The sequence below is a fragment of the Ovis aries genome, chromosome 21 (assembly GCF_016772045.2).
Source record: "Ovis aries strain OAR_USU_Benz2616 breed Rambouillet chromosome 21, ARS-UI_Ramb_v3.0, whole genome shotgun sequence".
NCBI classification, from domain to species: domain Eukaryota; kingdom Metazoa; phylum Chordata; class Mammalia; order Artiodactyla; family Bovidae; genus Ovis; species Ovis aries.
In genome coordinates this window covers 46399538-46426653 of record NC_056074.1, presented here as the reverse complement: position 1 = coordinate 46426653, position 27116 = coordinate 46399538, and the positions used below count along the sequence as shown (strand labels likewise).

General features: G+C 64.5%; 1 protein-coding gene across 5 annotated transcripts in view; it reads right to left on the bottom strand.

The window, feature by feature from the left end:
• Window positions 1–27116, bottom strand: part of MOB2 (MOB kinase activator 2) — a 51941-nt gene that overhangs the window by 14225 nt on the left and 10600 nt on the right. The window contains exons 2-3 of one of the 5 annotated variants that reach the window (XM_060404380.1): window positions 6793–8445; window positions 6485–6677 (exon numbers count right to left, since the gene is read on the bottom strand). The exons of 2 other annotated variants lie outside the window; for them this stretch is intronic. In XM_060404380.1, the coding sequence (XP_060260363.1) occupies window positions 6485–6609 (125 nt within the window). In that variant the 5' untranslated portion in view covers window positions 6610–6677; window positions 6793–8445. Of the gene's footprint in view, window positions 1–3919; window positions 4103–6484; window positions 6678–6792; window positions 8446–27116 lie in introns of those variants that run through there. 2 more of the 5 variants (XM_060404381.1, XM_027960085.3) reach the window with 2 other exon arrangements.

The following is a 27116-nucleotide window of genomic DNA, read 5'->3' as shown; positions in this document are numbered from 1 at the left end:
GGGATGGCACATCCCCAGGGGGAGGAGACTGCCCGACGGAGCGGCCAAAGCCGCTGCCGGGATGCCAGCCCGGGCCGGGTTAGACCCGAGTCCCTGTGTCTTCCGCAGGCTGGGGCAGAGGGAGCCAGCGTGTGCCGTGTGCAGAGCAGGGCCCCCGGGCCGACATGGGGTCACACTGCTCCTACCCACCACGTTTCAAGGCCGGTCAGGCTCTCGCGGAGGGTGAGGGAGGTTCCTAAGAAGAGGGACTCGTCTTCCTTCACTCGAGTGCCTGGGATCTCCAGCGCAACATCCCGACTCTGAGCAAATACACGGCCGGTCCATCAGCCTGTCCTGAGCCCACCGACCAGAAAAGGCTGCCCTCAGCTGCGGACTCCTGAGGAAGGGCCATCTGGGATGGGGCGGGGGGGGGCATCCGAGGGCATAAATGCTCGGTGAGGCAGGCCACAGGGGCCCGAGGGGCAGCCACAGGCCTGGGGGGCGTAGCCTGGCTGGGGGGCGGGGCCGGTCTCAGGGTAGTGGGAAGACGGAGGACCCGGGCGCCTGGGGGAGACCCACTGTGGGCCCTGCACGGGGCGCCAACCAGACAATCTGTGTGGCCCCCCTCCAGCCCCACTGAGGCACAGGGGTCAGGGGGTCACACAGGATGGAAGGTCTGCAGCCCCTGACCTTGCCCTTTTGTTCTTCTGCTTTGAAAAGTTGCTAGTGGCTTATTTAAGAGAAACAGGAAGGAAAAATGCTCTCTGAATGCCAGGGAAATGTTTTCCCCTCAGCGTCGCACAGCAGATCTTTGCCTTAAAAGGCAGTGTGCTTGGCCTCTGGGTGCGGCGCGGCAGGGCCAGCACTGGGTGGGGGCCACGAGGTCCTGCGCTGGGCCCAGGCGCAGACACGGCACACACACGGGCACATGCGGGGGCACCTCAGGAGTTCTGGGGGGTGCGGGTCACAGGGGGCAAGCGTGGACACGGACCTCTGGGGGCCACGCAGCTCCCCCGGGGGCACAGAAGGGACCAAGCCCCAGAGGGGCTTCGGACACCGGTGGGCGGAGCGCGTTCTGGAGCCTGGGTCTGAGCCCGGAGCTGCCGCCGCCCAGCGGGAAGCCTGCACTTGCCTGGATGGTGCTGTGCCCACAGCCCCGGTCTCCCAGGGCCAGCCTGCAGCGTGCACCTCCCACCCCGAGTGGCCCTCTGCCCTGCCCATCCGCGAGCGTCTGCCCATGGACGACTGTGCGCTGTGCTCCCGGCCCCGCTGACCTGACCCCCTTGCCTCTGCTCCAGGTGGCGCGCCTGGCTGGGGCCAGACACCCCGAGTCAGTGGCGGCGGGTGGAAGGTGCCGCCATCACCCGCGAGGGCTGGGGCGAGGGGGCCCAGGCCGGAAGCCCCCAATGGGCCCGCCCCCGTGCCCTGCGCTCCGTGCAGCAGCCTCCCCCTGGGGGTCTTCACATGGGCAGCTGGGCCAAGAGGCAGAGGAAGTGGGCCTGGAGTCGGCGGTGAGAGCCCTCGGGCACAGGCTTCCGGCAACACGCAGTGACCCTGGAGCCGGGGTCTCCCCACCGGCTCAGGCACTGGACGCCCCTCCAGCTGACGCCCCCCAGGTGCCAAGCGCCGCTGCTGCCAGCTCCGTTCATCAACTCCTTCCAAAGGCACCGTGGCCAGCTCGGCCCCAGGCAAGGCTGCCCCAGGCGCCACCACAAGGACACCTGTGGCGAGGTCCTGACATCCGGGAGTGGTGGGCAGTCCAGGTGTTCCCACAAGCCACCCCTCCAGGCGCCGGTGCTGGGCGAGGGGCCGGGGCCTCCAGGCACAGAGCCGGCAAGGTGGCCCTGGACTGGGGGTGCAGACATGGGGGACGGCGCCCCTCTCCCCTCAGAGCCCGGCCGGCCCACCGCCTTCCCCTGATACCAACGGATACCAGAGCAGCCAGCGCCTTTTCCAGGGGGGTGCTCCAGGTGGCCTGGGCCGGGGGCCGCAGGAGCTGACATAGGCGGGCGGCCTGGCCTCATGGCTGGAGGGGAGCTGGGTTACGAGCCTCCTACAGACGGGAGGACGTGGAGTCCAAGTAAAACCCGGGTGCTGGGTGGGCCCACAGGGAAGCCCGGGGCGGTGCGAGGAAGGAGGCGCCCAGGGAGAGAGCTCACCTTCCCAAGACCCCACGTTCTGACGAGCGGGCCTGGGGCACCTGCACTCTTGACACCTGGAGACCAGACAGCCCCTGGCCATGTTCTCGCGGGTCCTCACGGGCCCTGGCGACCAGCCCCTCCCTAGAGCAGGGACGTGGGGGCAGACGACTGGGAAGACCCCCATGGAACCCCCGTCAAATCCCCACAAGCTGCAGCGGCCAGACGCTGTGGGGAGACACACGAAGTCGCTTCTCTTCTAGGTTAGAGGCTGGGCGGTCAGCGCCCCAAACAGAGCAGGCTTTCACAAGCTGTGCGTCCCCACCAAACAAGAGACCTGCTGAGAGGAAAGTCACCGGGCAGGCCGAGGGCGGCGGAGACCCCCGAGGCCAGTCCTCGCGCATCAGGTGCTCGTGGCGTGGCCCCACCCGGCACCGCAGCCTCCAGGAGCCGCCACGCGCTGGGCCCGCACGCTTGGGACTTCTCTCCCGGGAGGTAAGCTGCTCTCCGGACTCCTGGCCGAGTCACCACCTCTGTGCGAAGCCCTCCTGGCCCCTGGGGCAGGCCTTGGCCTCTCTCTCCCAGCCGGCTCAGAGGGCTGGCCCTGCCCTTGCCCTCCTTGGCACCCACTCCGGGTCTGGGGCCCCCCGCCACGCTGGGCGCACACAGCAGCTCCTGACACTGTTGGGGGCGTCACCGCTCCTAATCAGAGCCAGCATCCCAGAGGGGGCCCCACCAGCGTGCCCACACCCCACACCTCTACACGGCAGCTCACTCTGGGCTTCTGCTTACGACCCCGCGGAGTCCTCCGTGGCGGGGGCGGCTGGGGGCAGCCCCGTGGGGAGGAGGGCGGCAGCCACAGAACCGCGGGGACGCGGGTCACGGAGCCCGCCGGCGGCCGCTCCCCCAGGCACCGCAGCAGCAGAGCCGGGCCTCCCCGAGACGCCTGCGCAGCCTGGTTACCCTCAAAGAGTTAGGAGAGCAAACGGCAGTTTTCCTCGAGAGCTGCGATGCCCCCGAACCACAAGCAAACGCATGGCGCGCACACGGAGGCCGAGGTCGGCTGGGGCTCGTCTGAACTGCGGCTCCCGGGGGAGGAGGGCAGCTCTCCCTGCCAGCAGCGTGTCCGGGGCCCCCTCACCGCGGGGCTGAGCCGGGCCCCCAGGGCACGCAGCACGGGATGGACGCCCCGCTTGGGAGGGCCGCTCCCCAGCACCGCCCACCCCCCTCCGCCTTCCTGAATGCCCGACCGAGACGCTTCCATCCTGACGCAGAAGAGGCTCTGGAGAGGCTCCAGCCTCTCACGTGGGACACTGGAGGCTCTGTGGAGCAGCTGAGGGAGGTGAGGAAAGAGGCCCCACAGCAGACACAACCAGGGCAGGCTCTGGACAAGGTCGCTCGTCACAGGCTCCGGTCACCCTGCCCAGGGACCGGGGGTGGCGGGGGTGTGGCCCGGGGGCTCAGGAGGGCATGACTCGGGTCTGCTGCAGGCACGGCTCACTGCAGGCAGACGCCAGTCTCAGGAGCCCCCAGTTCTCACCCAGACCCTCTGGGCTGGACACCCGCTTTGGGGGCTCCCTGCCTCCCACAGACAGCAGGAAGGGCTGAAGTCTAGGGAGAACCTCACTCCAAAGTTCTGAGCACGCCCAGCTGCTCCCGCCCCAGGCCCACCCGCTCCTCAGCCCAGGTGGGGTCTGCACAACACGGAGACCTGACCAGGGGGAGGGCCACGCCTCCCCAGACCCAGACAGCCTGGGGCGGGACGAGGGACTCTCCGACGCCCGCGGCCCTGCCACGCTCACCTGAGCACTTTGCCAACTGCCTGAAGCACTGTCTTGCAGCTGAGACCGGCCTTGGGGGGCGGGCTGAGCAGAGCTCGGTCTGTGGGGAGACCACTGCGGTCTCCGAGCATGGTGGGCAGCGCAGAAGCGAGCCGGGAAAGCAGGCGCCCCGGCCCCGACGCTCCCTGCCTTGCTCGCAGCCCTGGCTGGGGGCCAGCCACGCCGGCCAATGAGGCAAGCGGGTGGGAGGGCGGCCGGGCCCCGGCTGGGCAGGGACAGCAGCTGCTCCTTTTACAGGCAGGGCCGGCCAAGCCCGGTTACTTGAGGGGACGCCTCAGTCGCCTTTCAAAGTGGCGCCGCTCAGGCGCTGTGTGGGGTGAGGTCACTGCTGCGGGGTTGGTGTGGCCCCAGAGAGGACCTGCTGGGGGGGCCCTTCTGACACGGCCAGGGACGCTCTGGGCAGGCAGGGCTGCGGGGAGAGGCGGGCTGTGCACCTGCAGAGCGTGGAGGCAGGCAGGCAGCGTCTCCATCCAAGTGCTCTTGGGAAGACAAGTTGCCAAGTGGGCACGAGGCAGAGGGCGGCAGACCCCGTGGACACGCCAGAGGCCTCCCGAGGGGGCACAAGACGGGTGTGACCGAGGTCTTCGTCACGCAGGCCCAATACAGGACCGTCAAGGACTAGAAAAGCAACCATCTGACAGGACGACCCCAGCTGAGCTCCAGCCTCTGACTGGTCACAGGCCCAGCTCGATGTCGGCGTGGCGCTGGCCTGCACTCAGCAGCAGCCCCATCCAGCAGGAGCGTGGCCCTGGGGCGGCCAGGCCCCCACACCGCGGCCTCAGCTGGACTCTCTGCCCCACGGCCGCATCCCACAGAGCCAACCACTCACCCAGGCTCAAGCTAGCTCTGCGCTGTGGCTAAGCCCCTAGGAGGACCACCCCACACGTGTGGAGCAGGCCGGCTGCCCGGCCACACGTGAGGACCAGGACAGGACCCAGGCACTGTACTCACCTGGGGAGCGTGAGCCTCCCTGGGTGGGGAGGATGCGGCCTGCCAGGCAGCTGGTGCAACTGAGCAGAGGGTGCCTCCAACTCCCCGCCACGGGTTGAGAACTGTCACTTCCTCAAGGGGCCCTGGGCCCCCCTATCGGAGCAGACAGAAGGCCGAGACTGACCCAGCCACCCTGCTGCCGGAGAGTCCCCTTCCCCGGCGCTCTGGGCTGGCAGAGCAAGGGCACGGGTGTGCACACCCACCTCGACAGCTACGTCCCCACCCAGCGGACACGGCATCCACGTGGAGCCGGGCATGCGCGCACCCTGATGCCTCCACCTCTGGTCTGCCCCCGGGGACCATGCCCACCTCCTCCCCGCCTGTCTGGAACCCTCCCACTCACGGCGCCCCAGCTGTGAGGGCAGCAGAGCCCAGAACCCTGGTTGAAGGTGCAGGAGCATGTGGTTCACGTAAAAGCAAGTGGGCAAGACTTCAAGGCTGAGTCCAATGAAAATGGAAAAGAACGAGGAAGAGCGATCATCGCAACAGTCCAGAAAAACACACGAGACAGATGAAACCCATGCCTCAAAAATTACATTTGGAAACCTCAGAAATAAAGCGAGTTAAAGAAAGAACTGAAGTGGCAGCCAAAAAGGCCAATAAGAGCGAGAACTGGGAGCTCCCAAATGAAGTCTAGACGAGGGGAGACATGAGGGGGGAGGGCTCCTTGCTTTTAATGGAAAGGGAATGAAGACCTTTCTCCACTGGGAGTAACCGATGCTGGACTTGCCCTCCACCATCAACAACCTCACACTGGATACACCATAAGCAGCAACTGGTTTCAGACGCTGGAGGACGCAGGGGATGGTGCCCTGGACGGCAAAGAAGGCCTGGGGAGGGCTGCGACGGCCCGCTGGAGGGCCCAGGGTCTCGGCCACGGCGGACACAAGAACAGAAGCTGGGGCTGCGGACACGCGGGGCAGAGAAGCAGCGGGGACGGGGCTTCCCAGGGCAGGGCCACGTGGATGGACAGAGGGCCACGAAGCCTTCGGCCGACTCCCGGGCTGAGGAAGCTTCACTGCGGTGCTCACTGGGGGCACTGCGCCGAGCCCTGCCTTTCTGCTGGGGTCCTGTCTTGTCTCCGCCTCGAGGTGTCTCCTCCTCCGGGCTCCTTGGTGGGGAGGTGACCAGCGAGGACCTGCGGTGGTGCCTGGCCCCTGCCTGCAAGGACCTGCTCGGCGGGGAGGGGACCCCTCTGAGGGGCCCCAGCAGCGAGTCTGGGAGGCCAGACGGGCAGAGGTCACGGGCAGCGCACCGGGGGGATGGGATGCCGAGCGCTGTGCCGTGGGCCCTCAGGTCCCTGGCTGAGCCCGCCTGGACACTCGCTCCAGGAGCAGCTACGGGAGGACACCCCACCCAGGAGGATGGGTGCGGCCCACCCCAAGGCTTGCATGGGCCTAAAGCGAGTTCCTTCCCCCCAGCTAGAGGACAGGTGGAGAACTCCCGAGGTCAGTGGCGAGAAAAGCCGGCCAGACACGAGATCGTGCCACAACCCCAGCAACACAGAACACAAGGCTGAGAGCCAGTCGTTTCCACCCTGAGTCCAGGCAGCTCACAGACAGAGAGGCATCCAGCAGCAGATGGGCCAAAGACCCTGACGCCGGGAAGGGTCGGGGGCACCAGGGGAAGCGGGCGGCCGAGGGCAGACAGCTGGGTGGCATCACTGACTCGGTGGACACGAGCTTCCGCAAACTCCGGGAGACGGTGGAGGACGGAGGAGTCTGGCGTGCTACAGTCCACGGAGTCACAGGGTCACAGAGTTAGACACGACTCGGCGAGTGAACAGCAAAAGCGAACACCGCCCGAGGCACAGCTCCCGAGGTTCGTGTCCAGTCGGAACTCACCAACCTCAGGAAAGGAGAGCAGCGCACCAGTGAGAGGGATGTCGCTCAGTCGCGTCCGACTCTTTGCGACCCTGTGGACTGTAGCCCACCAGCTCCTCCATCCATGGGATTTTCCAGGCAAGAATGCCAGAGTGGGTTGCCATTTCCTTCTTCAGGAGATCTTCCCTGACCCAGGGACTCAACCTGGGTCTCCCGCATTGTAGGCAGATGCTTTACTGTCTGAGCCACAGTACAGTTCAGTTCAGTTCAGTCACTCAGTCGTGTCCGACTCTGGACCCCATGAATCGCAGCACGCCAGGCCTCCCTGTCCATCACCAACTCCCGGAGTTCACCCAAACTCATGTCCATCGAGTTGGTGATGCCATCTAGCCATCTCATCCTCTGTCGTTCCTCCTCCTCCTGACCCCGAATCCCTCCCAGCATCAAAGTCTTTTCCAAATGAGTCAACTCTTTGCATGAGGTGGCCAAAGTATTGGAGTTTCAGCTTTAGCATCATTCCTTCCAAAGAATACCCAGGACTGATCTCCTTTAGGATGGACGGGTTGGATCTCCTTGCAGTCCAAGGGACTCTCAAGAGTCTTCTCCAACACCACAGTTCAAAAGCATCAATTCTTCTGCGCTCAGCTTTCTTCACAGTCCAACTCTCACATCCATACAGGACCACTGGGAAAACCACAGCCTTGACTAAGATGGACCTCTGTTGGCAAAGTAATGTCTCTGCTTTTCAATATGCTGTCTAGGTTGGTCATAACTTTCCTTCCAAGAAGTAAGTGTCTTTTAATTTCATGGCTGGAATCGCCATCTGCGGTGATTTTGGAGCCCCCCAAAAAAGTCAGCCAGTGTTTCCACTGTTTCCCCACCTATTTCCCATGAAGTGATGAGACCAGATGCCATGATCTTTGTTTTCTCAATGTTGAGCTTTAAGCCAACTTTTTCGCTCTCCTCTCTTTTATCTTAGCTCCTCTTCCCTTTCTGCCATAAGGGTGGTGTCATCTGCACATCTGAGGTTACTGAGCAATCTTGACTCCAGCTTGTGCTTCTTCCAGCCCAGCGTTTCTCGTGATGTACTCTGCATAGAAGTTAAATAAGCAGGGTGACAATATACAGCCTTGATGTACTCCTTTTCCTATTTGGAACCAGTCTGTTGTTCCATGTCCAGTTCTAACTGTTGCTTCCTGACCTGCATACAGGTTTCTCAAGAAGCAGGTCAGGTGGTCTGGTATTCCCATCTCTTTCGGAATTTTCACAGTTTACTGAGATCCACACGGTCAAAGGCTTTGGCACAGCCACGCTAGGAATCGAACCAACTGATCGAAAAGGCCCGAGAGGGCTCAGGGCTCAGCGAGGAGACAGTAGCGTCAGGGTCACCGCGGCTGCGTCCCGCCTGCTCCACAGATGAGAGAAACACTGGACACGTTCCAAGGAGATTTTAAAACACGTGTTTTTTGAAGATCCCAGTTGAACTTGCAGAAACTGAAATATCTGAGACAAAAAGCTCCCTGGATGGAGGCCGAATGCCGAGACACAGTGGTGACGACGGAAGGTGCGCAGCAGGAGCTCGAGGGGAGGGCCACGTCCGCCTCCTGGGAAGACCCAGCTCCTACGTCTCAACGGCGAAGCCGCACGGGACACAGGGACAAGGGCTGAAGGTGCCTGCAGGCAGAGCAGAGGGGCCAGTGTGAGGGGCCACGCGGCCACCAGGCTGGGCACGAGCGGCACCCGCACTCAGGCTGCAGCCAGCGAGCGAGCAAGGGCGGGTGGGCCCCGGGGGAAGGCGGCCAGCATTCTCAGACCCCAGCAAGCAATCCGCCAGGTCACAAACTGGAAACAACCCTCGCGGCCGCCGGTAACAGGCGAACAGGCCTCCGAGGCACCAGCCAGCCGAGTGAAGCCCAGAATGCCTGGGGAAGAAACCCCGCCCCCTGCCCGATGGTGCTGTGGGTGGGCCTCTGCCTGGGCACTCGTGCCCTGGAGCACGAGCCGCCCTAGTCAGGCGCCACGCGTTCAGGACGCTCGGGCGTCTGCACCCCCATACCCAGAGCCCAGCCCCGAGGGCGGCTGCCCCCAAGGAGAGGGCCTTTCAGGACACAAACAACGCCCTGGGCCTTGCTCCCACGGGCCCCCGAGTCCTTCACCATCAATAACTCGGGGCTGGGCCCAGGCCCCACTGCCAGAAGGGCACCCGTGAGCACAGAGACTGTGCACACTTGGCCCGAGTGCCCGGGGGGCGGACGGACCCAGGCTGATGAAGGAGGGCCTCAGGGCCCCCGCCGGATCGCCCTGCCCGCTTCCTTGGTGAGACTGCAGGCAAGACGCCACCATGACTTCAAGGTCCCCAGCCCCGCGGGCGGACTTTCAGGAGAACAGAGAGCAGCCTGCTGTGCTAGAAGGTGAGTCTGGAGAGCTCAGGCCTCCTCCGGGGCCAGGAGGCAGGGGGATGGCAGAGCTGGACCGGAGGCGCCCCTGCGCCAGAATCCTGTGCAGTGAGGGCCCTGCACTCGGGGTCCGGACAGTCCTCCCAACTGCCGAGCTCCTCTCAGACCATCGCACACTGGGAAACAAACCCCTAACCAGGCTGTGCAGGGCGAACGCCACGTGCGTCTACTTAAAGATGCCTAAACATGCCTCCCGCTGAGTGGGCGGAGAAGTTCCCCAGGCCGGAAGCCACCGCACGTTTCCTTTCGAGACAGCCATCTGCACGGCCCAGCCTCCGGGCTCCGCCACGGCTGCACAGGTGGAGCACGTGTGTCTGCACGGGGAGGCGCTGTGTGCGCGTGGGGGTGTGATGCGGCTGCTGGGCAGCCATGCCCTCCCTCCCCACGCCCGGCCCAGGCTTCCCCAGTGCGCCCCGCCACCCTGCTGGCCCCCGAGGGCGCCGTGGACTGGCACAGTGCCGGAGCTGCCGCCCTCCGGGACCACAGGCCCTCCTCCACAGGCCTGTGGCTGGTATCAGGATGCGTCTCTCCTCGCCCGCCACCTTCCTGAGCTCCGGTAAGCTTAGCTCAGTCGCGTCCGACTCTTTGTGACCCCACGGGCTGCAGCACAGCAGGCTTCCCTGTCCATCACCTCCCGGAGCTTGCTCAAACTCATGTCCATCGAGTCAGTGAGCTCCAGTAAAGGATGCAGAGAGAGTCAGGTGCCCATGTCCACCCGGACACCCTGCCTGCCTGCCCTTGACCCCTTCAGGAGGCTGACCCCAGGCGTGCAGAAAGGGGCATGCACCAAACTGGGCACCCCGACCAGAAGCAGCAGGAACCCACGCTCAGTCCTTGCACATAACAGAGCAGCCGCCAGGGCCCGGCCCCTGGGCAGCGATGGGGAGCTGGACACGAGCCACAGCAAGGGCTTTTCCACCTCAAGAGACCCCGTGAGAGAATGAAAAGATAGGCATCGTGTGCTGACCCAGGACTTCCCTCCCGACAGACGGAGCGCTCTCTCAAAATGCAACGGAGAGCAGGCAGGACACGGTGACAGACATTCCCCCAGAGAAGCTGCACCCACACCCACCAGGACAGTCAGAACCAGACCACGGAGGCTGACAGGGCCAGAGAGCACGTGCAGACACAGACCCGAGCCTCCACAGGCCACACGTGCCTCCCTGGGCACCCAGCCACCTGCTCCCCTCGGCGGGAGGACAAAGGCGCCGGGCACACGGAGACAGCGTGGGTGCTCACGGCGGCGCGATCCTGGTCTGAACACGCAGGAAGGACGGAGCCAGCCGGGCCCCCTCTGTGTGAGGCTGCGCCTCATGAGAGGACAGAGGACAGCTCTCCACAGCGGCGGGCGAGCCTCCCCGCAGCAGGCTCCAAGGGCAGAACCCACACACCGGACACTCTAGATGGGCTCAGGTTGGAATCTGAGGCCTGCGGCAGCTCAGTGGGTGCTAAGCCCCGAGGGTGTGGCGAGGGCCGTCCAAGGTCCTAGATCAGCCTGGTGGGAGGTCAGAGACTACGCCTATCTGTCAAAATTCAACAAAGCTTACGCTTCAGGCTCAGTGGAATGTAAATTACACCTCTGCAAGCTGACCAGAGGCAAACACGCACAGGCCCACAGCGAAGCAGGCACTCTCAGTGGCGCCCCTGCGGGGAGTCCCGCAGGCCCCAAAGACGCCACGGCCCACAGGGCGCCCGCCGAGGACTCCAGGCACAGGGCGCCCAAGGGCAAGAGGCGCCAAAGGCCGAGGGGGACCACAGGGCCGGGCGCCAGCTCCTTTCCGGTTCCACGACTCGGGAGGGGCACGGGGCTCTAACCCGAAACCCACACACCTGTGCGCTTGGAGCTGCTGTGCTTTCCCTTCGTGCGTTCTGTTGCAACAGAGCTATTCACGTATCGCAGGAAAGAGAGGGGGGACGACTGCGCCGGAGCGGCTCCTTTCTAGGCTGGATGTGGCTTCAAGCTCTGTCGCCACTTTCTCCAATCCCTTTTCTCTGACTGATCTATTTCACAATAACAAAGAGCTTCATCTAGGTTTTCAAAGACAAAAGGGAGTAGGCAAGGTTTGGGGGCCTGGAGTGGCCACACAGAGGCTCTCTCCTCCCAGGCCCGCCCTGTTTGTCCTCAGAGCCCCGAGAGCGCCTGCCCTCCCTCCCCACAGGCCCCCGGGCACCCCACCCAGCAGTCACACCACTGGGGCCACATCCAGAGGCGCCAGCAGCTTGGTGAGCTTGAGGCTGGGCGGGTGGATCGAGTCCCTGTTCAAGGCCCTGTGAGTGGAACAGGGGCTCCTGCGGTTTCCATCAGAAGGGCTGGGACGCCCACCAAATGTCGCAGCCGATGCTACCAGTGGTGGTAGTGGTGGGGGCGGCGGCGGTCACCACGCTGGCTCTCAGAGGGGAAAGCTAGAGATCCACTCAAAGAAACCAGCTTGGAGCCAAGGAGATGCGCACACCAGGAGAGGCGGAGGTGGAAGGCGGGTGGGTGGGGGTCGTCTGCAGTGACTGCCTCGCGGCCAGCACAGAAACAGCCTCCTGAGACCAGAGGCCCCCAGGGGGCAGGGGCAGAAGCAGAACCTCCCGTGGCGTCTCCTCACTGCCTGGCCTGCTCTGGACCTGCTCCGCCCAAAGCCAGCTGGAACCTCGATGGCCGGGAGCCCCGGGCACGAGTTCCCGGGCCTCCACTGCCCAGGGTGACACCCTCGTGCCAGCCCCAGGCCTGGGCCACCCCCTGCCCCATTCCAGCGCTCCCCTCTCCAGGCCCACTCACCTGACCCGACGCCCCATCTCATAGTGCAGGAGGCGGAGGCACAGCCGAGACAAGGCCCACATGTGACCCCACCGCCGCTGGCTCCAGGGCACTCGCACCTCCAGGAGGGCAGGCCCGGGACTAAGGGACGTGAATTTCTACTCCTGGCAAGAGCTCGGCTGCCCTGGGCAGGGAGAGGCGGGCCTCACGCGCAGCCCTGCGGCTGCTCAGGCGGCAGGTGAGTCACTGGGAAGGGCCACACCCCGCCTCCCTCCCAGCCCTGCGCCCCTTCTCTAGAGAAAGAGGAAGCCCCAGGCCACCAGGGCTCCTGGAAGCTGCCCAGCTCCTCACACTAACGGGGAGAAGGGCAGTCCCCCACCTCATGCAGCCCGGGCAAACAGGAGCCCCGCTAGCCTCGCCCGCCCGAGGCTGAGTGCTGGGTTCCCTCCGCATCCATCCCGTGTCGGCACACCACCCCCGGACCGCCCGCCAAGGAGGGCAGAGAAGACATGCGGCTGGGGCGGAGTGGCCCCCTGGGCCTGGCTGCCAGGCGGAGCTCGGAAATGCCCGGGCACTTGAGCAAGTGGCAGCCAAGCAGGAAGAGCACCTGACGGGAGCAGGAGGCAGGCGGCACCCCATGGGCTAGGGGACGGGAGCAGGCCGTCAGCTTCGTGTGAGGCTCCAGCCAAGCCAACTGCCCCCCGGTGAGAGGCTGGTGAAACCCAGCGAGTGGCCCCTGGGTCGCCACTGACTACGGGGCACCCAGGTCACGCAGCCGCCACTCCTGACCCCCCAAAGCGCTGGCCCGGACACAGGGACTGTCGCCTCCCCCCATGAGCCTTCCCAAGCCCAGCAGGCACAGAGCCCGGGCTGCCTGAGAAAAGGCTGAGGTGGGTCCTGCCAAGTCACCCCACCCTCCCCGCTGGTATAAACACATCGGAGGCAACATTTAGCCCAGGCACTGGAGAAGGAAATGGCAACCCACTCCAGTTTCTTGCCTGGAGAATCCCAGGGACGGGGGAGCCTGGTAGGCTGCTGTCTATGGGGTCGCACAGTCGGCCACGACTGAAGCGACTTAGCAGCGGTGCACGGGAAGGAGGCTGGGGGAGCCGCCTCCCTGCACGGGGCCCGACCCCAACAGGCGCTCAAGCACAGATACTGGGACTCCTCTGAATCTGAAATGCTAGAATCCAATCAAGAAACAGACATCCCGGAGGAATATGTCAGAGAGGCGGACGAGGCGCACTGCTCATGCAGGGCTGTAGGGAAGCTTCCCAAGAGGAAGGAATCCCGAGAGAAGACAGGCTGGGAGCTCGGCGGGGACGGAGGGTGACACCCCTCCCACGGTGAGCGCCCCAGGCTGGCCCCCACCGCCTCCAGGGACACCCCGTCGAGTGTCTGGGAGAGCCCCGTCACGTCCAGGGAGATGTCCCCGTGACCCAGGGGCGCCTGAGGCGCCAGGCTGGTGGAGCAGCTTCCAGTCGTGGACACAGGGCACGCGGGGGGACCTGGCGGCACCTGCCTGCCTGCCAGGCTGCTGTCCCGCGTGGCCGTCGGGCCCAGGGCAGGCCTGTCCCCGGGGGGGCGGGGGGGGGCAGGGCTCTGTGTGAGACAGTCCGGCCCCCGTGCAGGCTGCTGTGCGAGTTCTGGGCAGGCCTGTCCCCGGGGGGGCGGGGGGGGGGGCAGGGCTCTGTGTGAGCCCCCGTGGGGGCTGCTGTGCGAGTTCTGGGCATGTCTGAAGCAGGTGAGGCCAGAGGTGCTGAATGCCTTTTCAGCCTTCCGTATTTTCAGCTTTTACGACAGCTTTGGTGGGAGGGCGAGTTGAGGGAGTTCTGAGTAAGGACAGGCCCCCAACAAGGGTCGGACTCCTCGGACAGAACCTGCCGCCGCCGCGATGCTTCCCAGGTGGGTTCCTGACAGGGAGCCCAGGAGGGCAGCCTCGGCCCCTTTCGCCCCCAGCCGCCTGCTAGGCTGCGCCGCCTCCCAGGACCCCCTTCCTGTCCCTTTGGCGCTGGGCCTCCTCAGCAGCGAGCTTCCCGAAAGAGGGTGGAGAAGCGCTAGCTTTCCAGGGTTCGCAGGTGGAAAGCACTCCATTCTGATCTCGCCTTGGATTCATAGTTCGGCTGATGAGAAATGACTTCCACTTTGGAATTCCTTGTTTTTTAGTTTCCGGATTGGATTTTGTTCAGATTCCTGGTTAGTTTTGCTCTGTTCCCCTCTGAAGGTCTCTGAAATCCTTCCCTTATCCCATGCTCTGAAGGTCCCACGCGTGTTTCCTGGTGGGAGCGGGGAAGCTTTCACTCTGTGGGGCATGGGGTGAGCCTACTCAGTCTCAACTCGCTTCCTGTGATTCTAGAAATTTTCTAAGTTGCTTCAAAGCCCCTCTTCTGGAACCCCGCCATGGCTCAGAGGCCCCTGCACCGACGCGCCGACATCTTCACCACCGCCGACCTGGTGCCATACCTGACGTTGTGGCCCAGCTGGGAAATACCCCCAACTCGCCGCCTCTTCTTTACCACGACTGCCCCCTGTCATCACAGCTCCAGCCTCCAAGCGCTCCTGTTAATTCTCTGGGCGTTCCTCTTCTCTACTGGTCGGTTCTCACTTGCCGGGGGCTCCTCTGGGTCCTGCAGGCCTCTCAGGAGACTAACAGCAGTACCAGCCCATCTGTGTATTCCGTCCGCTCCCTCTTTTTCTACTGGTGTTGGTCTCTGCCTTCCTGTTCCCATAGTCCATGAGACACGGGGTGCTTCCTGGCCATCCACTCAAATTTAACGATGGGCCCCAAGGAGCTCACCGACAGTTTCGTGTGGGGGGCTGAGGGGGGCGAGGGGGGGCAGGGCTGGCTCAGGCCGCACGCAGGGTGCACACCCACCCCTCCACTGTCCGGTGTCTGGAGGGCTCTTCTCCCGGGCGGGTCAGACGCCATCCTTCCGCCCGGGGAGTGGACGGCAGGCGCCGGGGCCCTGGACACAGGCTGGGCTGGGAGCTGTGTCCGTTGGCTCTGCACGGCGGAGGCCCTGGCGCGGTCCCAGGATGCGCGCTCTCAGGACAGTGACACTCGGGTTCAAGGCAAGCAGGAGGGAGCAGGCTGTCCAGCTGCTCCTGCGCACCTCCAGACCGCCAACCAGCCCCTCGGAGGTCCCGAGGGCCCCGCCAGGCTCCTCAGACTTCCGCTTCCTCTCGCCTGCATTCCACCTGATCGCCAGCCTTCCAACTTCTGACTCTGCTGTCTCCCTGCTTTGTTCCCATCGGTCTCTGCCTTTCCAGAGCCCTCAGCTCTCATTCCAGCGGGGCTGGAGAGGGAGCAGATTCAACACACAAACGCAAAGTCCGCTCTCTTCAAGCAAAGGGGCCAACACGACAGGACACTGGCGGGCGGCCCCTGCTCCCCTCCAATGGGGCCCCTGGGCTCTCCCCTTTCTGACAGCCCCCCAAAGCTGCCACTCACCTGAGGGGTGCTTCCAGACAGGGGGTGCTCACAAGCTGCCCACACCCCTCCTCCACCCACCTGTGGGCAAGGCTTCCCACCCAGTTCAGGCAGATTCACGGACGTGGGCCAACCCTGCCTATGGGCCCAGTGGGCTTCAGAGAAAACTCATCTTAACAGTGTCCCCGCACAGCTCAGCCTTGCCCGACTCCCCTCCTTCCATCCCTCATCCTCAAATACCAGTCAGAGAACCCTGGGACCCAGCCCTAAGGGTCAGTGGGCTACCTGCATCCTGTCCAAGGCCGTGGGCTAAACCCAAGGCCCTGCCCAAGGCTTCCAAATGGACGCCTGTGTCTTCACGGAGACGTGCCCAGAGGCCAGCACAGAGTACAGGTCCGCCACCCTCTGGACTCTCTGGCCGGAGGCAGGCCGGGGCTGGGAACTCAGGTTCCTGCCTGCACAGGAAGGGCAGGCCATGTGGGCAGCAGGCACGTCCACATCCACCCAGAAAGAGGCCCTGGGGAGCCTCCTGCTCGCGGCCCCTCAGCCACCCTGCCTTCACAGGACCACACCGCCACCAGCCACCGCCCCCCTCGGGATTCCGAAACCACGTGGAGGAGGCCTCTGCGGCTCAGGGAGGTCCCCGCCCCCTCTGCTGAGGCCACAGGCGGAGTCCCTGACGCTGGATGACCTGCCCCAGGTCTCAGGCCACCGTGGCAGAATGGGTACAGCGGACAGTGCGCTCTGCCGGGGGTTGCTGCTTTCATGAGGATTCTGGGAAGTATTGACAAAAACTTCACTGAAGGTCAGTGACTGGCGAAACGCAGCCCCTGGCCTTGGTGGCCCTTAGCTGCTCAAACACGGGCCGGCACTGAAGCCAGCCCCCCGTGGTGGCCAGGGCTCCCTAGAGCACGGGGCACAGGATGGACACGTGCCCCTGAGGGCCCTCACCTGAGGGGTGCTTCCAGGCAGGAGGTACTCACGAGCTGCCAAGACTCCCCCAAACAGGATCCCAGTGGGGACGGCGGGGGTGGGGAGGGGGCGTAGGCGCGGGCGCGGTACAATGAAGGAGGCCAGCAGTAGGGCTGTCGAAGGCCGAACAGCTACTTCCCCGTTCAGACACCCACACTGAGACACTGATGCTGCCGGGAGACCCCATCTCCAGGCCCTGCCCCGCCCCATGCAGGTGGGACCCAGAACCCGAGGCTCCCACCTTCCCACCAAACCCCCCCGTGCCACGCCCACCCAGTAGAGCGGCAGCGCCGCGCAGCCCGCGTGGACGCGGGGCCCCGCTCCCCGCTCCGCCGGCCCGCGCCGCGGTCTGAAGCCCGGCCCCGGGGCTCCGGGCTCGGGCATCCTGCGTGTCCGGCGCGCCCTCTGGTGGACGCAGGGGCCACAGGCGGAGCTCCCCGAGTCTCCCCATCCCCGCCCCCGCCCGGAGAACGCGAGGCGGGTCAGACCGCCTCCGGGGTGCCCCTAGACCAGCCCAGAGGCGTGCAGAGCGGGCTGGGTGGGCTGAGGCGGAGAGCGGCCAGCACTTCCCAGTGCGCCCCCTCCCCATGGGATAGCTGCGGGGCAGTCCAGCCAACTCCCGGCTGGCAGAGCTTCTGCACCGCCTGGGCCCCCAGGATACACGACGTGGGGGAGCATTTTCCACAGGAGCAGAACGCAGGTGCCGAAGGCAAGGACAGTGATCCAGCAAGCGTGGCTGTGGGAAGGAAAGGACATCTTCCCACTGTGCAAACAAGGCGCCGAGCACCAGCTGCTTCCAAGGTCTTGCTCCACTGGGATGCGCGGCTTCTGCCTCCTGGAGGAGATCCCTCAGCATGGTGAGTGCGGCTGAAGGAAGGGGCAAGCAAAACCCTTTCCCCACAGCAAGCACGTGAACCCCAAGAGCACCCCAAGACCCTGCCAAAGGCTCATGAAAAAAGGTAATGACGGCGTCGAAGCAGGCTCAGCCCCACTGACAAGAAACACCGCGCCGGGAGAGATGCTCCCCTCAGCAGACAGGGCCGGAGAAGACGGTGGGGGGCGGCAGCCAGGGCAGGGCCCGGCCGCCAGCCAGCCGGCCGGGGAGAGAAGGCGCGGGAGCCCGTGTCCCAGCCGCGGGTCCCGAAGACAAGCAGCAAGGACAACGGTGTTCGTGACAGCACCAGGGAGCGACCGCCCCAGACGGGGTGGCACGGCTGTCGGGGGTGCAGAGCCAGAACAGACCCACCCTCCTGAGCTCACCCGTCTCCTCCACGGCCTCCATGCCTCCGCGTCCTGGGCCGGGCCCCACAGCCCGTGCCATCGGCGTGGGGGCCACCAGGACCCGCGGGCCGGACAGCCCCACACAGCAGCCCCCCGAGACCCCGCAGCTCTTGGCCGGCGCCACTGAGGCTCAGGGGAAGGCTCGGCCCGAGGAGGGACGCGGGACGGGACTTCTATTTGGGAAAAGCCTCCCCTCGCGCACTGACATGCTTCACCGCTGTGGGTTCCGGGAGTGGAGGATATGAAAGGCAAGGGTCCCGAGCTCGGCGGTGAGCTCTGAGGGGCTTCGGGGTGGGGCTCGGAGAGAGGAAGGGGTGTGGGGCCCCCACGAGGAGAGGCCAGGGGGAGGGACTGCCCCAGAGCTGCAGGGGGCCCCATGCCGCCCCCTTCACTGTGGACAGTGGCTGCCAGAGACTGTGGAGGACCAGCCAGGTCCCAGCGCCTTGGGGGCCCAGCGCCCAGGGACCCCCAGGTGGGGCTGTGCTCAGCCCAGGCCCATCCCAACAGCAGTGGCCCCAAGGCCGGGTCGGGCTGCGGCTCAGCCCCGCCCGACACTGCACGCAGCGGGCACACAGACCACACGCGCGCACACGCAGCACGCCCTAGGCCACGTGACAGGATGCATTTACCAGCGGTCATGACTACAGCTGGACAGAGGCCTCCAGAACAGGCGGCTGCGGCCTCTGGCCCTCCGTCTGCGGCGGTCCGCACAGGGCCTGGGCCCTGCTGGCCAAGGGCGTCCGCTGGGGGTCCTTTCTGTACACGCAGGGGGCACATGAGAGCCCAGTGCAGAAGCGCAGCGGGCACCGGGGCCGGCGGCGGTGCTGAGGAGGCCGTCGCTAGAGAAGCCGGGCTGTGCCTGGAGACAGCCAACGGGAAGCGCCCCCCAAGCGCGCGGCCCTCAAGCGTGTCCAACGGATCCGTGTTTCTACAGGCTGGCTGCGAACTTCAAATGAAGGCTGCTATTTTCAGAGCTGCTTTTCAAGTTCTACCTCAGACAGTTATTCAAAGTGTCCACTTAACGAATAAATGCCCTTCCCAAACACGTCTTACAGAGCTGTCACACCGACACCCCGCACCGCTGCCCAGCTCGCCACCCCGGCCCCGTGGCTCCCTTCCTGTGTCCGTCCCAGGCTCCAGCATGGCACTGGGCCTGCGCTTTCCAGGCCTGCAATTCTCCAGATCAGTGGGTTTGGTGGTTTAAGAGTCAAGACAGGTCGATGAGAAAAACACTGAGTTGGAGAGCGGGCCCGCCCGGGGCCTTTCTGCTGCACCTGGTTCCCTCCCGTCTTTCCCTCCAGCCTCGGCTCAGCTTCGAGCCTGGCACTGGCCGCTCTGCACCCTGGCACCTAGACGTGGAGCTGGGGCAGCGGCTCCCCGCTCTGGGTCAGGCTCCCCACTCTGGGTCTCCCTGGAGCCCTTCAGAGGCCCGACCCCAGCCTCTCACCCACACAGGGACAGCCCACACAGACGATCAAACTCCTGCTGCTCCGGACCCAGGGCCCGCAGCGGGTCAGGGAGCTTTGTGACCACAGCTGCCCCGGGCAGAGCAGGCAGGTGGGAAACCAGACTGCTGCCACGCAGAGAAAGAGGAGCTGAGGGGCGAGGGGACCGCAGGGGGCACCTGTGTGGCTCTGGGGGCAGCAGCCCCCACGCGACTCCCTCCACGGGCAGAGAAGCTGCTCGGTGTCCCTGCTGACGTTCTCACAGAGGGCTCTCAACACGTGCGGAGACAACCACAGGAAACATCTCGGCGCGTAACGCACATGATGGGGCAGCACGCTGCGTGGAGAGAGCCAGGAGGGCAAGGGCCTTTGCGAACGCCAGGGAGCCCGCCACCGAAGACACGTGCCCGGGAAGCAAGGAGGCGCCCAGCACAGGGGCGTCTGGGCTCAGGCGGGCCCCGCGCGGCGAGGTCTACCGGTGTGGACAGGCCAGCCCGGGCCAACCCACACAGCTCCTTTCTTGGGGGAGCCTGGATGGGGAGGCAGCCCAGCCCAACTCTGACACTTCGGACAGCAGAAGTGGGACCTCTAGAGCGCAAAGCTGAAGAGGCCAGCACTCCACCCAGCGCACACAGGCTCGCACACAAGACTCGCTCTGTTTAAAGAGATCGAAAGAAAGGGTGGCGGGTGGAGTCTGATCCAAAGTTACTAGAGAACAACAGGGGACGGCACAGAGGCTGAGACCCCACCCCCAACGCGGGCACACAGGCCCGACTCCTGACTCAGGGAGACCGCAGACGCTGAGGGGCGACTGCGCCCGTCTGTCAGCTACTGAGCCTGCGCTCTGGAGCCTGGGGGCCACGGAGCCCAGGAGGCCCGCACCCCGACAGCCTGTGCTCCGCCACAGGAGACGCCACCGCGACGAGAGGCCTGCCCACGGCCACCAGAGCGGCCACGCTCGCCACTAGAGCAGGCCCGGACACAGCGACGAGGACCCGGCGCAGTCAGAGACGAGCTCAGAGGGGAGTAAATGACGTGTTTTTTAAAGTGGAGCTCTCTTTCAATAAGGACACACAGAGAATGAGTAAGTAAGAATCAGAACAGCCTCTATACCAGGACAGCATGTCAGAAAGATCTACCCCTGAAAATAAACACTATTACCTATTAATTCCAAAACTGTTTTAAAAATCAGGGAAAATTAAAAAGCCAGGACAGAACCACCATAATCATGAATCAGAATTACAAAGACTCAGACCGACAGCAGAGAACCATTGCCTCTCGGCACATAATCGGTTAGCAGCACACCCTCCTGGAGAGAAGCCCACCTCAGAGACAACGGAAAGCCCAGACAGGACTGAGGGCCGCCGGGAAGCCCGCTGCTCCAGCCCCGCTGTTAGCAGCGCACCGCGCTGGCAGGAGAGGCCCCTGGCCCCTCAGCACGGTGAGGCACAGCCACAGAACGGGCCAGGTCTCCCACGGAAGTCCTGGGCCCTGCAATGGGATGGGGAGGGCCAGCGCGGCTCCAGGCCACCTTCAGTCTTTCCACGCGTTGTCTGTTCCCCAGGAAGTCCCAGAGATGATGACCATCCCAAAGCAGTGGGCGCCCCCGGCACCGGGAACATGGTCTCCACGAGCCATTCCCACCACAAGAAACCAGGGCTCCCCGGAGGAAAGGCAGGCCGCAGCCGGGGCTTCACTGTCACAGCAGAGAGCGGGGTCACTCTCCGAGGCCCCGAGAGTCACTGTCACAAGGCTGGGAACCAGCTTGAATAAGCGCCCAGAGGCCACGGACGGGGCAGACTGACCATCAGGGAGGATCGGAGCTGCAGCAGCCTGCAAGACGGAGACGGCTTCAGCCCATCAATTCTCAGTGGGGTGCACACTTTACGCCTTCTTGGTTACTTGGAGAAGGCGTTACAGAATCAGCACTTAATTCTGAGAGCTGGTAAGCAGAGGCAAGGAATCAAGCGTTTATCCAGCCTCGTGTATATTGATGTGGGGCCACTAGAGGGCTGACAGGACAAAGCGTCTCCTCAGAGGCGTCACGGCCAGAGCGCCTGTGCTCCAGGCTGGCCTGCGGCCTTCGTCCCCGTGTCCACACCCCAGAAAGGTGAAGGCTCACACCTGCTCTCTCCCCCTCAGTCCGTGAAGAAGAACAAGACACACAGTGAGCAGAAGTGTGCGCCCGAGGCCGACTTGGGCAGCGAGACCCTGAGTTCCAGAAGGGAGTGCCTCCGGCCGGCTCTCAGAGAGGCCACGTCGGGCTCTGCAGAGCGCGCTCGTCCTGCGTGTGGCTGCTGCAGGAGGCCGGCACCGCCTCTCGCTGGCTCCTCTGAGTGCGGAGGACAGGCCCCGGGCCACCACGGCCCAGGAGGACACTCCCCCGGGGCCCGGGGACACCTGGAACGAGAGGCGGCGCCTCGCTCGGCTGTCTGCCGGCTCCCAGGAGGCCGAAGGGGTGCTTCCGTCTCCCCAGGTCCCTGGTCACCCAGGGTGGCTGAGCGGGGGAGGCCGCAAGCTGCCCCATCTGAGCTGCCCTGGAGCCCAGCACTGGCTCTGTTCCCGTCACAGAGGGGCTGCTGTCACACCTCAGACCCCAGCGGCTCACAGGAAGCTCTGCAGGGCGCAGTCCCGCTCACACCACAGGGACCCACCAAAGGGGCAGCTTCGGCTCCCCTCCAAGGCAGAGGGCCAGGCAGACCTGTCTCAGCAGAGGCCCTGACCGAGGGCAGCCTGCTGTGCGGGGATACTGGCGTGGTGCCAGGGGCGGCAGAGGGGGGCGCAGTGCAGGCTGCAGCGGGCACCGCCCCAGGCCGGCCCCAGAGGCCGGCGCACAGACGTGAGCCCTCCCTGCCTGCCTCCAGAGGGACGGCTGGAGGGGCCCGATGCTGCAGGAGCGCGGGGACGGCGACGCGGGCGGGGGCCCTTCTGGGCATGGCTGGCCACCCGGTGGAGCAGCAGGGAAGAGCGAGGCGCTGAACGGGATGGAAGGAGGAACTACCCGGGGTCCAGCAGGCTCTGCGAACCTGTGAGGGGGGTGCCGCGGGGACAGCCGGCCCCCCCCAGCACACGTCAGGTCTCTACTGGGAGGGTCTCCAGGGGGTCACGTGAGGCCTGCTGGGACAGGAAGCACGCTGGAGCAAAGCCTACCCAGAAACCCCAGTGGGCACTGGCCCCCTGACCTCACAATCAGATCCAGGGGCTCCAATGCCACCAGCCAGCGACCCAGAGCAGAGGCAGGGCCTGCAGACAGGAGCGCGGGGGCGGCCTTCACTCGCGAACAGCTTCAACCTAAACACTCCAGAATCAGCAGAGACCAGAAGGAAGGATCTGACTGATTTTCATCAACAGAGGCTGCTTTCAAAACCCTTCAGTAAGAAACAGGCTGAGTCGCTCACGCAGCCGATGTCTACACGGCGACCCATCTCGCTGGAGAAGGGCCAGGCTACCCACTCTGGTATTCCTGGGCTTCCCTGGTGGCTCAGCTGGTAAAGGACCTGCCCGCAAGGCAGGAGACCTGGGTTCCAACCCTGGGTTGGGAAGATCCCCTGGAGAAGGGAAAGGCTACCCACTCCAGTATTCTGGCCTGGAGAGTTCCAGGGACAGTCCATGGGGTCGCAAAGAGTCGGACACGGCCGAGCGCCCTTCACGTCCCCGTCGCCTGTCTCCAGCCTCTGCCTCTGGCCCTGGAGCGGCAGCCAGGCTGCTCCCGGCAGCCTCTCGTCCCTGTTTCGTCCACACTGCCCTGCGCCTCAACCTGAGTAGGGCTTCGGCCCGCTTCTCGGGAAGGTGGTGCCTGCACACGCGCACGCTAAGGGTAAAGGGGGTCTGCCCTCCCCCTCGGGGTATCTCCGTGCATGTGCCTGTCCACTTACGTGAGGCCAGCAGAGATGGGCGGTCTTGCGTCGTGGACAGCCCCTCGACTACAGCCACCAGCAGCGCGGCCAGGCTCTCCCCAGGGGCCTGGGGCGCACCCCCCCGCCCCTCCCTCTGTCCTCTGATGGGGTCTGGACGTGCCTTCTGCGAGGGCCGCGTGCACCACGCCTCCCCAGGCGGCTGGCCTTTCCCCTCCTTAGGGGTCTCTGCGCACACGCGTGGGCCACGTTTTCCCCATCCGTTCGCCCACCAATCGACACTGAAGACACTTCCGAATCTTGGCAACGGCGACTAGCGCTGCAGTGGACGTAGAGACGTCTACACGGACGTAGAGAACTCTCTTCAAGAAAGCGACTTCCTTCAGATACACTCCCAACAGCAGGCTGCTGCACCAGCCGCCAGTTCCATTCTGTTCCCTGAGGCCCCTCCGCGCTGTTCTCCACGGCGGCCGTGCCAGCTGACATTCCCAACCCTGCAGAGCCCTCCTTTTCGCTACATCCGCGCCAAGCCTCGAGACCTCTCGTCTTCTTTCTGGTACCATTCTGGCAGGAGTGAGGTGCTATCTCGGTGTGGTTTTGACGCGCGTTTCCCTGATGAGTGATGCGGAGCACCTTCTCGTGCGCCTGTCGGCCTCTGTGTACTTGCTTCGGGAAGTGTCTGTTTAGGTCTCCTGTGCGCCTCAGCTCCCGGTGTGTCTGGGTCTGGAGCCCGGGTCAGGCGGGCGGCCGGCTGCCCTTCTCACCCGCGCCAGGCTGCCTCAGGCACTCGCTAACGCTGCCCCACCGATCTTTCCTGCTGCTGCCTTTCCTTCTGGGGTCAAATGCAAAAAAAAAATCATCACCAAGACCAACGTCAACACACTGCCTCTGTTTTCTTCTGCAAGTTTTAAGGTTTCACGTGTTAGGTTCAAAGACTTAATCCACTTTAAGCTCATTTTTGCGTGCAGCGAAAGACAACGGCCCAGCCTCATTCTTCCGCACGTGCATTTACTAGGGAGACCACCCCCTGCCTGTTGTATAGTCTTGGCTCCTTTGTTGTAAATTAACCAGCCCCACACACGGCTGTCCCCCCGCCCCCAGCCCCGGGGCTGCGAACTCTGTTCAACTGACCTTCACCTGTTTTGGTGCCAGCACCACGCTGTTTTGGTTCGTGCAGCTTTTTAACATGGTTTCAGATCACTGCGTGTGATGCCTCCAACTCTGTTCTTTTTCACAATTGGTTTGGGGTCTTCTGTTTTTCCTCACAAATTCCACAATCATTTTTTATGTTTTTGTAAAAAGTGCCATTGGAATTTTGACAGTGATTACGCTGAACCTCTAGGTTGCTTTGGATAGTGTGGGCATTTTAACCGTTGGTAGTTTTTCCAATCCATGAACACAGAATATCTTTTATGCCTTCAATTTAATTAACTGATGTCTTATAGTTTTCAATATACAAATTTTTCACCTCCTTAGTTTATTCATAAATATTTTATTCTTTTCAACGTCACTGGAAATGGGATCATTTTCTTAATTTTTTTGTTCTGGCCATGCCACGTAGCATGCAGGCTCTTGGTTCCTCAGCCAGGGCCTGGCCCACGCTCCTTCAGTGGAACCCAGAGCCCAGCCACCGGACTGCCAGGCAAGGCCCCTTCATTTCCCTAACGGACAGGGCGAGCGCCTTTACGAAGACGGCTGGGAAGCTCGATCCTTGCCCTCATTTGCGTCTGGGCCCTGAAGCTGGAGGTCAACTATTCTAAACGCTGTGACCAGAAAGCCGCACAGGAGTTGGGCGGGCAGGCGGGAGGTTCTCCAAGCCGAGGAGCACAGGCAGGGCTTTCGGCGTCAGAGGCTCAGGGCAGGGGCACCCACGGGTGCGGGTGGGGACGGAGGGAGATGAGGACCCCAGCCCTCAGACAAGGGCGTCCAGAAGGCCTTCTGGGCAGGGGCACGACCCGGTCAGTACTCTGCTGGTTTGCAGAAGGTGCGAACCAAAGATAAAGACATGCGCTCCCCAATCCCACCCATGGGTGCCTGGGTCTAGGAGGGCCCGAGGCCCTGGAGCTGGGTCAGCCCATGGCACCGTGGGCCCACCCGGAGGGCGCCCAGGAAGCCGTGACCCGGTGTCATCACACCGCCCACAGGCGACTCCTGGGTCAGGTCCCGCGGGCAGGGCCGTGGGCCGCGCAACCAGTCAGGCCCCTGCCTGCTCCAGCATAGGCTCGCAAGGGCCAGGGTGCAGCCTCTAGCCCAGACCCTCCAAACCTCACTCGAGGGACATTTTATTGTTTTCATTAGAGACCACGTGACCCAGACTTCTGAGAAAAACACTGAGAAAACTGCAGTCTACCTGCGAGCCGCTCCCGGTGGGCGGGGGCCGTGACAATGCTACCTGCGAGCCGCTCCCGGTGGACGGCGGGGGAGGTGGGGGGGGGGGCGGGGGCCGGCCCGTGATCACCACTGCTCTCCCGTCTGCGGTGCTGCCGGAGGAGCCTGTGACGCTGACTGCAGCCCATCAGCAGAAGGCTGGGGACGCCGCAGGCCCAGGGTCCCGATGGCACTGACGCCGTAAGGCCCATGGACGCTGGGCAAACACAGCCGCGCACCCAGCCCTGCTCTGCCACCCCCGCTGGGCAGGCGCGGGCCAAGGGCCCTGTGGAGACGCGCTCGCCGCACCCTCGCAGCAGCGCCTGCTCCTACAACGCAGCCACCACTGCAGGCATGACAGGAAGAGACGTGAGGACGTGGCCCCCTACCCGCGAGGAGCCACGGCCCCCAGGGGGAGGCGGCAGGGCCAGCCTAAGGCCTGGAGACCTGAGAGAGCAGCCGCGGCCACCCGGCTGGCGGCAGAGGAAGGGCCTCTGAGCACCACGTGCAGGGCCGGCCGTGCTGGCCCCGGGTCAGCCCTGTGCCCGCAGGTCCTGGCTGTGCAGACAGGGGCAGGCTGACGGCAGACCCCATCAGGCCCCTGCTGCTCCGTCCTGAAAGGGTCCACGCCGGCCCCACAAGCACGCCTGCACCCCTGGGAGGGCAGCTGGACCTGCCTCAGTCCCCAAGCAGGAGCCGAGCGGGGGGCGGGGGCCCTGGGCTGGCCTGTGCACGCCCCTGCCCTCAACCGTGTGGACGGCCATGCGGGCCCGGAGGGCCCCAGCTCGATGGCTGGGCAGGGCCCAGGACGGCGCGTGAGCAGATGTGAGCTCCACGAGCTCCACGGCAGGTGGCGGGCTGCGCCTTACATGGCGCCACCTCACAAGAGAGTGGCCGTCTACTGTGAACCAGGGCCCGCTGTCCTCCTGGCGACAGCTCAGACTCAGGGCCCGCAAACCACCAACGCTCCCACCTACACCCACACGTCCAGTGAGGAGGCAACGCACGAGGAGAAAGGGCACAGAGCACCCAACACCCCGGCCGCGTACGAGCCAGGGTTCACGGGTCCTTCCTGCCTGGCGGGGCTGACCACCGCACGTTAAGCCCGGCTACCCTCGGCTGGCCTGGAAGGAAGTGCACAAGAGCCAGCAAGGTCACAACAAGAGGACACGCTTATTTTTGTACGAATTATAAACGCCAGAGCTCTCAGAACTCAGCTGAGCCCAGCACTTCTTCAGCCAAGAAGGTAGGAGGCCTTCCCGCAGGAACAAGAGAATGTGCTCAAAAACAAGGGTTTCCATCACAAAGCACTTCCCACCCCTGCTGCAGGCCCGCGCCCGGAGAAGCGCCTGGGCCGCCGCCACGGGCACTCTGCAGACAGCACCCCCAGACCCGGGCCCCTGCACAGGGCCACGCGGACCCAGCCCAGCGTTCTGCTTCCAGGGGGCGGGAGCAGGCCGGGCGGGGGGGGCGGGGACAGCCTGTGACGACGGGCGGGACCCACAGGGCCTCCGCCACGCGCCCCAGCACTTTAAGCGCTCAGTGGGCGTGAGCATGTCCACATCTGTGAAGCTAGTGGACATGACCGCGGCCATGAGAACACCTCCACACAGCAGGCGCCTCGCAGAGAACTCCTCCCAGCCAGAACCAGTCTGCAGGGCTGGGGCTGGAGCCTCCCCATCGGGTGCCAGGGCTCAGGGAGCAGCCGTGAGTGACCCCGAGCTCACCTGACCTGTGGACGGCATGGGCGGGGGGTGGGAGTGAGCCCTGCTCCTGGCGCCTCTCCTGGGACCA